Below are 14,933 nucleotides of genomic sequence, written 5' to 3' on the forward strand. Positions count from 1 at the left end.
ACCTAAATATAAATGTCAACAACTTTTGCATAAAAACAAAAAAAACTTAAACAAAACTAACCCTTTTGGCTTTACTTGTTTTGCCAATTTTGTCATTGAGATAGATGGAAAATCATCAAAATTAGAAAGTTCAAAACTATTTCTTCTGGAATATTTCTTTTTATCAGAACTATCATTAGACTTAATAGGGGACACTCCAAAAAAATTAGATGAAATCTGTGAAGGACTTGTTGAACCGACCTTCATAGGAGAAGAATAATTTAAGCTTTGAACACATTTTTTCTTGCTTCTATTTTGTGGTAATACTTTAGATTCATTCTTATCTATATTTTTCTCAACTATTCTCTTTGGTGACTGATAATGAATATGGTTAGATGGAGATGCCTTTTCATGAAGGTAAGCAAGAAAATACTCAATAAACTCAGATGACGATGCAGAAAAGCCATTAGACTAAATAAAAAAAAAAGAATAAATGCAATTCAAATAGACTGCTAATTACGTAGATATAATTTATACAAAAATAAAACATAAATAAGTAAAAAAAAAATTCAATTAAAAACTTTTTAAATAAATTTAATAAGATCTTAAAAATAAAAACCAGCAAAATATGATACAAAATATGATACAAAAGCTTTAAAATGCTTCAATAATCATTAAACTTTGGCAATCATTAATTTGTTTGTAAATTTCTAAATTAAAAATTTCTAAACAAATTCAACCCATTTACCAAAAATTTGATTGAAAAATAAATTTTTGTTTTAGTATCAGCAAAACAACAAATTATCAAAAGCTGAGAGAATTTTCATCTCAAAAACAAAATTTTGAGAAATATTTCAAAACTGAGCAGACTTGAACCTACAGTAGTAAATAGATATATACACAATCAAAAATTATCTTTCTTTTCTACCTTATGTCAAATGGAACAAGAGAGATGTCAGTTGACAAGATATATACAAGAATTGCAGAGTTAAAAAAATGTCTTTTCATTGCTTTAATTGTCAGGGAGAAAAACTTGAACAAGCTAAAGTGAGCTATATTTGTGGTAAACTTGACACCAATTTTTTTTAACAATACATCAGGGGAACATAAAAAAGAAAAGGATTATTATCTATCTTATTTATATATAAATATCTTAATAATTTATGAGTCAGGTCTATGAAATATTTCTATATAATTTCAACACAAGGACAATAGCTAATTTAAAAATTAAAACAATTAATTTATATAAATAAAAAATATAACATAATTTTTTTATATTTAATACAGGAATCTGAGTTGCTTGAACTAGATTGAGCAATGAAAACCCACAGAGAAATATAAAACTAGACTGAGCAATGAAAGTCCATAGAAAAATATGAAAATAGCTCTTAAAAAAAAATTTATATCATGGAGAATTTTATTAAAAACAAAGAAAATCAAAAAGATGTTCAGAATGAACACAGATTCATTTTAAGAAGAAAAAGTTTATACACATATCATTCACATAAATATTTATGGCCTTGAAATCGTAAGACCTGACATTTTACATCTTTTATTAATCTCAGACACTGATTTAAACTTGCTATTCACATTGTTTTTCAAAATGACCGAACCAAGTAGTGTGCTTAACTTCTTAACTCATTTTCATAAAAATTTGAGTTATTTTCAAAAAAGGCCATTTAATTTTTAATTCTGCACTACTGTCATTATTTTTCTAATAACCCACAACCAAACAAAAGATTCTCTTTTTTGAGATATGCTATAAAATAAAACTAAACTAAACAAGAATAATTTAAATATGCGATATTATTTTATAAGTTTAGATTTTAAAAATGTATGAAACACAAAACACTTATTTTCTAACTTATTAATAATATATATTATATAACAAAATTTAAAATAATCATAAAAAGAATTTATTATTTTTTTAAATATAGCAAAAGAAGTATTTATTTAAAAAAGTCGCATATTTTTAAATTTATGTATATCAAGTACTCAATAAATTGTTAGCAATTAGATTTTTAACATGTTTCCTTGTTATGTTAAATAATATAAAAATTTGGTCTTGTTATTATTCTATAAGGTTTTAAAAAACGTACAACAACTGGAGTTCTGTTTTTAATGGCATTGCAAACATAAGCAACATCAATTTCCCCACTAAGAACAGCAGAAAGAATGTTTTCAGCCATTCTTTGTTTCATCCATTCTTTGTTTCACACAAAATTATATTCCTTATCTAAATAAAAAATATATAACTAAAACATTATAATCAGAAGATAAAAACAGAAACAAGTACACTCTTTTGTAATGACTAACTGATTTTTACAGAGCTTTAAATTATTAAACCATTACATATTAGGCTTTTAAATAAAGGTGTGAATCATTTATTTAAGTACAAAAGTATGAAATAATAAGTATAAAATTGGGTATTAAGTAACTTCAATTTTGAATTTGTGATGATATTATAGGTATTATACAAGGCACTTATGTTTCTTTAATGTTTTATATTTATAAAAATATTTTACATAACAATAAATATATATATATATATATGCATATATATATATATATATATATATATATATATATATATATATATATATATATATATATATATATATATATATATATATATATATATATATATATATATATATATATATGTACTCAGCAAAATTTCTATGGTTCCACTTACAATTTGTACATATAAATGAATTCTCTAAGCATTTGAATTTTTTTTTATTTATTACAAGAATTATTAGGAATAAATAAATATGCAAATAATACTTTAATACAAAATATTTATTAATTTATTTCGTAAAAAACTAAAAGCTAGAAATATTTTGAAAAACATGCGAAATTTTTATAGTTCCATCAAAAGTTAACCTTCATAATTTTTGTTTTGAATAATAATTTTTTAAATACTTTAGTTTTATACTGATTTTTTTTTTTTTTTGTAATTCACCTCCCCAAGGCCAAGAAGTCCACTACAGATGAGGAGGCTACTTACTATCCCGACTCTATAATTATGAAACAAAAACCTGAAAAACAAGGCTGTTGTGCGGAGAAACAAGTTGAGCGCGGTACTACCAGGGACGTGGTGGGAATTGAACTCGGAACCTCTCGCTTATGAAACGAGCGCTCTACCACTACACCACTACCGCATAAATCAATTTGGAGATTCGGTCTTTCATACTTTTTATGACTTTTTTAAGACTTTCCAAACAAACTTTTGAAATATCGTTTCATGCTTGTTGAATAGAAGTTTTAAGTTTTTGAATTGTATTATATTGTCGATAATTTTTATATATAGTTCGTGCCAATATTTCCTATAAATTTTCAATAGGGTTCAAGTCGGGTGAACGTGATAGCCAATCCGAAACTTGTATATCTTTTTCCTGGAACAACTGTTTTACACTTTGTGCTGTGTGAATCGCAACATTATCTGGTTGGAAAATCCAATCCTCAATAGGTAAACACTAAACATTAAAAACCTTTACTAAACTCGATTAAAAACATTAAATATTAACACTAAACATTAAAACATCCTTTTAAAGATCTTCGTAATTTCTTGAATTCATTTTTGTTGTAATAAAACATATTGGAACTTTGCTGTGGAAACAAAATGCAGCCCACATCATAACTGTACCTCCTCCAAAGTTACAACTCATAGCAATACTATCTTTTTTTTTCCTCAGAAAAAAAAATCTTTTTTCCATTCTGCATCCCATGTCATGTGGTTCTTGGCAAACTCAAATTTTGCACTTTTATGTTTTTTAGTTAATGGAGGTTTTGTGATCATTTTTTGCCACTGGAATTGTTCTGATTTGGACAAAATTTGACATCTCCTGTGGTCACAAATTCTAGTTCAGTCCTTATTTGTCTTGCTGTTCATACTTTGGATGATGCCAAATGCAAAATGTAAGAATGTCGTCTTCTGGTTATTTATTATTTCCGCCCTTTGGGTGATTTTTATAGTAATTTTCATCTAAGTTTATAAAATTATTCACTGCATGATTAGACCTTTTGATTTTTTTTACAATTTGTTAATTGGACAAACCTATATCCTTATAAGCAATAATTTTTACTTTTTCTTCCTCATTTAACACCCTTCCGTATGGCATTGTAATAATTAAATAGCAAATGTTAATTAAAAATACACAAAACTTCCATATAGAACAAACAAATCAAAATTTTACTCAAACTTCAATCAATTCTTATTAAGTGTTCAAAACAAACTGAAGGAACTATGGAAATTTCGTGTGTATGTATACCGGATTTTAAAAACATTCTAGAAAATTTAGTTACAATTGTTTCAGAAACACATAAAATTGTCATAAACGCATTTGTTCGCAATAGGTCTAATAAATATAATTTTTGTGGTTAGTTTCATAAATAACTTCCACATAAAATCTGCAATATTTATATGGAACGATAGAAATTTCGCTGAGTGTATATATACACAACTATAAATGTGTTTAAATAAGCACTATGATGTCACACTGAAATAGCCTGTTGTCAGGAGCTTCAGTACATACAGTAACTATCTTATAGCATGCTGCTTCAAAGGAGGGCCACTACATCTACTGAGGATTTGGGATGGGGCAGCAATCTTGAATCAAAATTTTAGCCCACCTGATGATATATATCATCAGGTTGGCTAAAATAATTTGACACAAAGGGGTTACCATAAAACATAGAAACAAGGTCGGCAATTTTTTGCCATTTTTGAACACTTTTAGGTTTGGATTGCTGAATGCCGAAAATATAAATATAAATATACATATATATATATATATATATTATATATATATATATATATATATATATATATATATATATATATATATATATATATATATATATATATATATGTTTTAAAAATAACATTAATTATAGTATTAATTAAAACAATTAATGATGTACTATTATTTTACTTTTAATATTACTAAAATACAAAAATGTAATAAACAAAAACAACAAATTTGTGGGAATGAGGTTCCACCAAACACTGGCAAACACAATAACAAACCAGATAAAGCTTTTAAAGAGAAGCAATGCCAAACTTAGTCTAAAAAAAAAAAGTGTATATGTATCATTCAAGTTTCCACTAAAAGTTAAAGAACAGTACCAAACATATCAAAATGTTAACAAATAACGATTGTAAACTTCTGTCCAAAAACTCCTAAAACTCATACTAACTGGCAGTTGCTATTTCAAATACTTAAACTGGTAGTCTTTTTTATATCATTAAGTTACATGGAATTCTGGATTTTTTGAACTAGACTGAGCGATGAAGCTTGCAAAAAAACATGACATACTTACGGAAAAAACTCTGCCAAGGAGAATAAATAATACAAACAAGAAAAAAGGAGCAGATGTTTAGAAAGACCAAAGATTAAAACTAAACAGAAAAATATATTTACAAATCATAACAAATGATATAAGATCAGTTATCAATAACAAACATGCATTGATGCATTTTAAAAGTTATTACTGTATGTATCATGTGGCAAGATCAAATTTTACTGGTTAAAAAATGTATCTTGAAGGTCAATTATATTAACCATCCTATTTATATTGCTAACTATCAATAAATAAATATGATTTAACTCTGGCATATACATAAAGTCAACTATCTATGATAAATAAACATGATTTAACTCTGGCATAAACATAAAGTCAAATTAGGAAAATATGTAAATATAAGTATATAAAAAACAAAGAATTATTATTATTTTTTTAAAAGACTAGGGCTCTTTAAAGACTAGGGCTCTTTAAAGACTAGGGACTTAAAACAAATCGTTGAATAATATGGCTATATGCCCAATTTTTTACATATGGCTAAACTTTGTTTTTAATATAGTACAAAACAACTGAAAAATGACATAAAAGCTTGTTACTGTCAGTAACAAGCTTGTGTGTTATTTTTCAGTTGTTTTTCAGTAATATGAAATATCAGATTTAGCAGTGCATGAAACATTTTTAATGATATCATACTAAAAAGCTATCTATAGGACTTCAGCTCAAACATTAAGGATTTGGTGTCTATGTATAAAGAATGTTTATTATGCAATAAATTATTCAATTTTTTTTAAGACTTCTTTTTTATAAAAAATTATAAATATCAAAAATTATTTGAACTAAAACTGTTGTTTTTTTTTAATTAATTAAAGTGCGCTATTTAATTATGATTAATTTGTTTTAAATTAACAAATTTTAAATTGTTACTATGGATAAACTGTTACTATGGATAAATTGTTACTACGGATAAATTGTTATTACGGATAAATTGTAATACTAAAAATGTAAATAAAAACTATTTTACCTTTGTTATCCTTATTCTTTAAAGAATTGAAATCTTTATATTTTTGACTGAGCCACTCCTAAAATATTTTTAAAATGTTTATATTTAAACCAATGAATATTTATAACAAATGGACATTTAAAAAATGTATAACAGCTTGCTTCATCCCAGATTTAATTTATTCAAAGATTTCTTTTGTTGTAATTTCCTTTTCTTTTTTTTTTTTTAACTTTCTATAATATTTTGATAAAAATGTTACACTTAATAAAAGTGTCTGCTGGGTTTCAGTGTGAAACAAATAGATGCTGTGAGATATAATAGATAGTGTGAGATATTATAGATTATTTCAGAATTAATAGATTATTTGTATAATATATATAATATAATAGTGTTGTACACTTGAAGAGTGATGAGTCCAAACTACGTAGAGTTTGTAACTGTAACAGCTGTAACACACAAACATACAAATAAATAAAATTTAGTATTTAAAATGTTCATCCAATTTGTGTTTGAATTCGTTGATACTGACTGTGTCTATTGTTTCTTGCTGACTGTGTCTATTGTGTAAAAATTTATGATACCCTTTCAACTACTTGAACATTTGTATCAAATCACCCCTTCTTCTGTATCAAATCACCCCTTCTTTTTCTGTTCTTCAACAATAATAAATCCAACATTTTTAATCTCTCTTCATAACTGTAACCTTTCAAACTTTTAATTCTAGAAGCACTTTGTTGGACTCTCTCAAGCTTATTTTTATCATACTGCCGATAAAGATTCCAAATGGGCGCTGTGTTTTCTGAATGTGGTTGTACTAAGGCTATAAACAAGAGTTTCATCATTTTTTCATCTAAATATTTGAAAGTGTGTTTGATCTGACCTAGCATTTGATTTGCTTTATTTACTGCTTTATTTACATGATGTTTCCATTCCAAATCATCTGAAATGTACATTCCTAGATCCTTTTTCATACTTGTGTAGACTAAAGCTGTATTATTCATTAAAACTTTGTGCTGGTTATTTGAAATGTTTTTATATAATAAAAAAAAAAGTCATTTGAAAGCAGGTCAAACTTCTAAAACCCCAAACCAAACTTCATCCATAACAAAAACCAAAACAAACCCAACCTCACCCAACAAAATATAAAAAATAAAAAAATTAAGATAAAAAAATTAAAATTTAACTTTTTCTGCAAACATTTTTTTAAAATCTGTAAAATAAAACAGGTATTTTTAAATTATTTTTACAGAAAAAAGACTTAAAACTTTTTTATTTTTTATTTTAAGTGTAATAATGTTTGACGCATGACAATTACCAGCACCATTGATGCAATTTTTAACTGTACAACCGATTTTTTTATTGTTGTTAACCAATATCATTGATCATTTAGCACCACACCTACAAACTATGTGTTGCTAACCTTGACATGAAGTGTTTTTGTTAATGACTAATTTCGATACATACTTTATATGAAAATTCTGAAACATGAAGTGTTTTTGTTCATAATTATTTTTTAAGCCTACTTTATATTTGAATAGATTTAATAATCATAAATTTATATATAGAAATTGTAAAGATTTATTAATCAGTTTAGACATTATTTGATAAAATCCCCATTTACCAAATTAACAATTAGTGTATTTCATTCAACCCCATAATTTACTTTTTTGTTTTTAACTTACAACTTCTTTACTAAAAAAAAGATTCTTTACCAGAGTAAAAGATTATTAAGGACACATTTTGAGTTTACTATTAGTAAATTTCACTTCTGAGAGTTTTAAGGTCTTTTTATACAAAAAATTTTACGCAGTCAAAAATTTAACAATTTATTCAAAATATTTATTTTTATCAAAATTTTAAACCATTTTATATTCAAAAAAATTCTATACAACATGATTGAAAAATATTAGCAATAATTATTCAATAACTAGGTTTATTCAATAATTAGGAGCAGAAGAATTAAGATTGTCATAACTTTTATATTATATTCTCTGTTTTACTTGGCAAAATTAAATATTAAAAAAAGAAAAAATAAATTAATAATAACAGCAAGCTGCAAATCAGTAAAACGTGCTTTTTTTTCAATCATGTTTAATTGATTATAAAACCATAGTTAATTTGTAATTAATCATGGTTAATTGAGGATGTTATACTTTACTATCCATTTTTTAGAATATAATAATAAACAAAACTTGCTCCAGCCATAACCCTTAGTTAATGCAAGTACATTGAATTCTTGCCTAACCCTATGTCAGTTGATATGTGCAATGACCTGTGTTGGTAATAGCCTTATTATTAATCAATGTGAATTGTGATGTTTCCACCCAAACTTTTACATGTTGCAGTTATAAGATAAATACTAGGTTTAATAAGTTTTGTTGTTTGATAAGAGATGGCACTACTAAGTTCGTTGTTTTGTTTTCTAAAATTGTTAGTACTTTATTATGAACACATGTGAAGTTTCACGTAGATCTGTTAACTTATTTGTATATTTACAGATGTTTAAATTTGACGTATTACAGTATTTTTTTACAACGGAAAAAAATTAATATTGTGCAGTAATAAAATTCTTTTTTTAGGAAAGTGTAACACCAAAAAAAATTTATGAACTATTGTTAAAAATGTGTAAGGACTCTTCACCTTCAATTAGAACAGTAGAAAGGTTGCTGAACTTAAACATATATAGAAAGATAGGCTGCTGAACTTACACATACAAGTCTTGAAGATGATCCATGTGAAGGACATCCAAAAAGTGCATCAACATCAGAAATCATAGCAAAATTATAGGATATGCTTTTGAAAGATTATTAATTAACCAAGAGAGATTTAGTAGAAGCTCAAGGCATTTCATAGATATCTCAATATTTTGGCTGGACCTTTGGGTTTCAAAATGCTGTGTGCACAATGGGTGCTACATTCGCTAATGATGAAAGAAAAACACATTTGAATGCAACTTTCTCAGCAACATTTGGAGCGTTTTAGAAAGGATTAAAATGATTTTGTGTGTTGTTTCATCACTACGGATGAGACTAAGGTCTACCATCATGATCCTAAATCATAACAAGAGGCTAAGGAGTGGTATGAACCTGGTGCTTTGGCTTCAAAGCAAGTTAGAGTCCAGAAATCAGCCAAGAAGGTATTAGCATCAGTCTTTTGGGATACAAAAGGAATTTTGTTTGTGGATTACTTTAAAACTGGTAAAACAAAAAACTCAGATTATTATTGTAGCTTTTTGGACCAGCTGGAGCCAGCTGGATGTAAAAATTTGTTAGAAAAGACCTGATTTACATAGGAAAAAAAATCTTTTTTGATCTAAACATAACATCTCAAACAGTTTAAAAAACTCTTGCAAAAATCAGTGAAATAAAGTATGAATTGAACCTACATCCACCCTATTCGCCAGATTTGGCTCTATATGACTTCTTGCTGGTCTCACATCTAAAAAAATTCAAGCATAGAAAGAGATCTTCATCAAACGAAGAATGAAGCGTGGAAAAAGATTTTCATCAAAGAATTTGAAGATAATAGCTGCCTATTTCGACAGTCTTCTTGATTCTCACTTCAGGGATGGAGTCTATAAATAAGAAGATCACTGGAACAAGTGTATTGAAAGTCAGGGAGATTATATTGAATAATAAACTGAATTCCAAACAATAAAATCATGTTTTTCTTATTGAACGACACAACTAATTGAACAACCAGTTATAATAGTATTATTCTTAATTTGATAAATAGGAGATAATAAAAAAATGACAAGGCTATACTAAAACCTTTTTAACACTAGAGATTACAAAATTACACTTTCTAATGCAAGTGATTACAAGAAATTTTGTAACAAACAATCACATTTAGAATATTAAATAATTAAATTGTAAGAGTAACAGAATAAATTTATTTCAAATTACATTTGTAATTAAACTTTGAACAAACGAATTCAATGCACGCAATTCAAAACATTTTAGGAAAGTTAACATAATATATTTAAACTGTTAAATACTTAAACTCTTTACTTGTTAATATTTTATTTTAATAAATAACTTCACTTAAAAATTTAAAGCAATGTCTATTAAAATAAACAAACTTTTTATTTTTTCATATTCATTAGGTTTCTATATAAAATTATTGACTTGTAAAAATATTGTTGCAATAAAAATCACTTAGCATGACAATACAAATTTAAAGACCATAAATACTAAATATAAAACATGTACTTTAAATATTTATATTTTTTGAGTTTGCAAAATTATTTGATATTTATAAAAGATTTTACAACAAAAAATTGGTAGAAAAAAAAAAGGAAACTATAAAGTCTTGTCACAAAAAACTGTTTTCTTTCACAAAACTGCAAAAAGTTTTAAATATATAAAATAACTACATAAATAATAATTGTTATTTGAATTTATTACCTAATGTAGAATACCCATAATCTTAACAAAATGTGTAAACAAAAAGTTATGCTCAACAACAAAAAGGTGAAACAACATCAAAAAACAATTTAAAAACAATAGAAATGTTTAATTTTTAAATATTTAAGAACCAATTCCACACAAAATGTCACAAATGAGATAAGTTTAGCCAGAAGAGGTGTAACTGCGTTAACTAATAGGTTAGAGTGTGGTCCAACTATGTAGTTTAACCAACACCTTGATAAGTTAGTTGGTCAACTATTTAGAACTTGTTATTTGTCAAAATAAAAAATACAAAAATAACTAAATTATCAATACTTAACCAAGCTATAATAATGCTTTTATTTTTTAATTTAATACTTCTACATTTTTATTGAGCGATTTTGAAACTATAAACTTAATAAAAATCATCATAATATCATTTCATCATTATAAAATGATGCAACCATTTCAGTTGATATCATGTGATTCAAATTGTAAAATGCTTTTAGTCACTTTTAAGAAACAAAACTAAACAATCATTAATTTTATATATTATAATATAATTTTATATTTTATATACCGTATAAAATTTCTTGTAAGGTTTATGATAATTAGAACACCTTAGAAATTGATACAATTTGTGAAATAAATTTTTCTAAAATAAAACATGTAACTAAATTGCCTCACAAAATTGATTACTTTCAAACAATACTTACAAACTATATAAATGTAGATAAACTGACATTTGGAATTATATTTATTAATAACTACACACCTTAAGATCTTTAATGTCATCAAGAAATTCTTGCATTCCCTTTTTATACACCATGCCAGACTTAACATCTTCAATCAAAACTAAATTAATAATTTCAAAGTTAACAATAAAACACCTATAAAACTGTAAAAATATATTAAGGTTGCCAGATATCTGGTTTTTATGATGGAGAACACAGTAAAAACCTTGAGTTTTAAAGGTTTAACATTGTGTAATCCTACATTAAAACTGGACATCTAGTAACCCTAAAATATATATATACACATATACATATCTATATACTAACGTTTTTCTAAAGTATTGTTTTTATGCTTCCTATAAACATTCAATGCAGAGCACACAGATATCAATGAAAAAGTCCACAAGACAAATGAGTGATTTCTGTCAATAAATTGACGAAATTTACCAAAAGAATATGACATGTAATTGATATTTAAAACTATAAAATTTTATTTTAAAAAATAACTAGAAAAAAATATAGTTGTATAAATATATATATAAATATATATATATATATATATATATTGATATATATATATATATATATATATATATATATATATATATATATATATATATATATATATATATATATTCTTTGATTTTTAGAATTTTAAAACTTTAAGTGTGCAAAATATATTAAGACAGTCCTAACTTAAATCCACTCAAGTGTATATATGTAGCAACTACTACACATTACACTTCATATATTAAAAACTAAGATTGTTTTTTGTTGGTGTTGCAAAAGATTATACTCATATCTAGAAACTAGATCAGGTACATCCTAGCCTAATCAGTTTAAGTCTATACAAAAGCTCCACCTATCCCTATTACAGTATCACATCTCTAATGACATAACAAAAAGACCTATTCTCACAGTTAAATATGTTCTTGATTTTTACTGGTAAATATTATTATTTTAAACTATATGTCAATACATATTTCACATATTATGAATCATCACACAACATGGTGCATGACAATAAATTTTTATTTATTTATTTTCAGAAATTATGTTGGCGGTTTCAGTGGCACTAGTATATATTAGGAGTATATATTTCTTAACTCTAAGAGGTAAGTATAGATCCCCTATGTGTATTTATAAGTGCAAGTTGTGGAAAGACTTGGAAAAAGTTGTTGAACTTTATATTATATATTCATTATCTTTTAATATGGAAGATATGGAAGTAACAAAAATTAAAACCTATACAAAATCATTTTCTTTATCGATAGTTTTTTCAATAGATAACTCCATTTGGTTGTTTAAACTATTTTATTTGTATATAAGCTAGGTTATTTTTTATATTAATTTTATTATAATAATTATATTTATATATACATATATATATATACATATATATATATATATATACATATATATATATATATATATATATATATATATATATATATATATATATATATATATATATATATATATATATATATATATAATTTTATTTGTATATAAGCTATAACCAAGTTTAAATATTATACAAACTTCAAAATTTTAATTATCTATTTTGAATAAATTTGAAATAATCTTTTAAAAAATATTTATCTACTTCAAAAGAAATTTAATTTTTTTATTTCCATACACCTTCTATAGGATTTTAGGTCTACACTAACATTTTGTGAATACCTTAATTTTTAATATTTTGTGAGTAATTTTTAAAATTTCTACTAAGTACTACTGACCAATAATGGGTTTAACAGTTAACAACCCTTGTTTAATTTAGAGATGAAAAAATACTTATTCCTAAAAAAATTATAACTAAGTTGGTAGTTCTAACCCTAATTTTTATATGCACATAATTATTATAAGCACTTTGAAAATTTAACTTTATCTTACTCTTCCAACATTTTATATGAGCATTTGTAAAACAACTGTTATCAAATACTATAATACTCTTTTATAAACTAAAAAAAAGTCGATAACATTTGTAAATTCAATTTATTTCATATTAATGCATTTTTACTTTAATTGTCACATCAGTAGGAACTCCAGCAGGCTTATGTTTTTTGGGTTCATTCATAGGTAATGGAATTGTAAATGGCATTAACCCATAATGCCTTGCTTTAACAATAGCAGCCTCAACTTGTTTATATTGCATTTTGCATATATTTGTAACATATGGACTCAGGATCTGCCATGTATATGGACATACAAAATGGGATAACAACTCAACATCTGTATAGTGTAAATCATAGTCATTGTTTATTTTTAACTGGCATAACGGACAAGGGTTACCAGAAAGCATTTTTCCACCACAACGAATACACTTTTTTCTTGGCTTTAAGGGAGCAAACTGGCCTTTGTAATTTCTTTTATACCCATGCCAAATAAGCTTAATATCTGATCGCTTGTTAATCTCCACTTTTGGCAAACGTCCTTCAAATAAATTTTTTATTTGTTCAGAAGCTTTATTAATTTGGAAAGGGTTTCCAACAAGTAAAAGAAAAGAACTTGATACATTTTCTACACTATTATTCTCTTGATTATCTACTACACGTACAACAGCCCCTGTGTTCTTTCGTATTTGTTTAACTGCATTAACACCATTTTCATCTAATATAAAATGAGATGGAAATAATAATTTAACAGCAGAATAATCATGAGTAGATGGTCTGATGGAAGTTGAGCTTAATACTCTATAGCTTGAATATTTAGCAATGTTAACTGACAGTCGCATCCAGACATTCATATTTTATCATTAATTTAGAGCTAATAAAGCTAAATATAAAAATTAAAATAAAAAGGGTTAGACCTAGTTTTTAAGAATATTTTACATGAAAGTCGTATTAAAACAGCTAGCTACTAAATAAATTTAAAGGTATAATTAACTTAAAATGAGTTAAGCTTTAATTGATTAACTTAAACAAAGTGTAAGTAGTTATATATTTACAATTAAAATAATTATACTATAGCATAGTATAAACATAAAATAGCTAAAATTAGTTAAAGTAAGTTATAGTCTATAATGTTACACTTTAGCTTCTATAATTTATAGAATGAATATAATATATTCTATATGATATAATAAAATATATGTTTTTATATAAAAAAAAAAATATATATATATATATATATATATATATATATATATATGGACTAAAATTTAAAACCTAAAAAATAAAATACAATAAATATGTACAAAACCATCATATATATATATATATATATATATATATATATATATATATATATATATATATATATATATATATATATATATATATATATATATATATTTATAAATATATATATATATATATATATATATATATATATATATATATATATATATATATATATATATATATATATATATATATATATATATATATAGATATATAGATATATAGATATAAATATATATATATATATATATATATATTTATAAATATATATATATATATATATATATATATATATATATATATATATATATATATATATATATATATATATATATATATATAT

General features: G+C 24.6%; 2 protein-coding genes across 2 annotated transcripts in view; both read right to left on the reverse strand.

Annotated features, from left to right (window-relative positions):
- LOC101240139 (codanin-1) overlaps nt 1-11,916 on the reverse strand; it is a 32,857-nt gene extending 20,941 nt beyond the window's left edge. Inside the window, exons 1-6 of the mRNA XM_065805126.1 lie at nt 11,736-11,916; nt 11,450-11,529; nt 6,308-6,365; nt 5,012-5,050; nt 2,079-2,215; nt 62-450 (exon numbers count right to left, since the gene is read on the reverse strand). Coding sequence (XP_065661198.1) covers nt 62-450; nt 2,079-2,180 — 491 coding nt within the window. The 5' untranslated portion in view covers nt 2,181-2,215; nt 5,012-5,050; nt 6,308-6,365; nt 11,450-11,529; nt 11,736-11,916. The remainder of the gene's footprint in view (nt 1-61; nt 451-2,078; nt 2,216-5,011; nt 5,051-6,307; nt 6,366-11,449; nt 11,530-11,735) is intronic.
- Nucleotides 11,917-13,389: 1,473 nt separating this feature from the next.
- LOC105846011 (uncharacterized) lies at nt 13,390-14,199 on the reverse strand. The gene has a single exon (XM_065805125.1). It carries the CDS (start codon nt 14,152-14,154, stop codon nt 13,414-13,416), a length of 741 nt encoding a protein of 246 aa, XP_065661197.1. The 5' UTR covers nt 14,155-14,199; the 3' UTR covers nt 13,390-13,413.
- Between the last annotated feature and the right edge of the window lie 734 nt (nt 14,200-14,933).

This window comes from Hydra vulgaris, chromosome 09 (assembly GCF_038396675.1).
Source record: "Hydra vulgaris chromosome 09, alternate assembly HydraT2T_AEP".
NCBI lineage: Eukaryota > Metazoa > Cnidaria > Hydrozoa > Anthoathecata > Hydridae > Hydra > Hydra vulgaris.

Coding starts and splice junctions, on each gene's coding strand:
- LOC105846011 (XM_065805125.1), bottom strand. CDS start 14,154: ATGAATGTCTGGATGCGACTGTCAGTTAACATTGCTAAATATTCAAGC.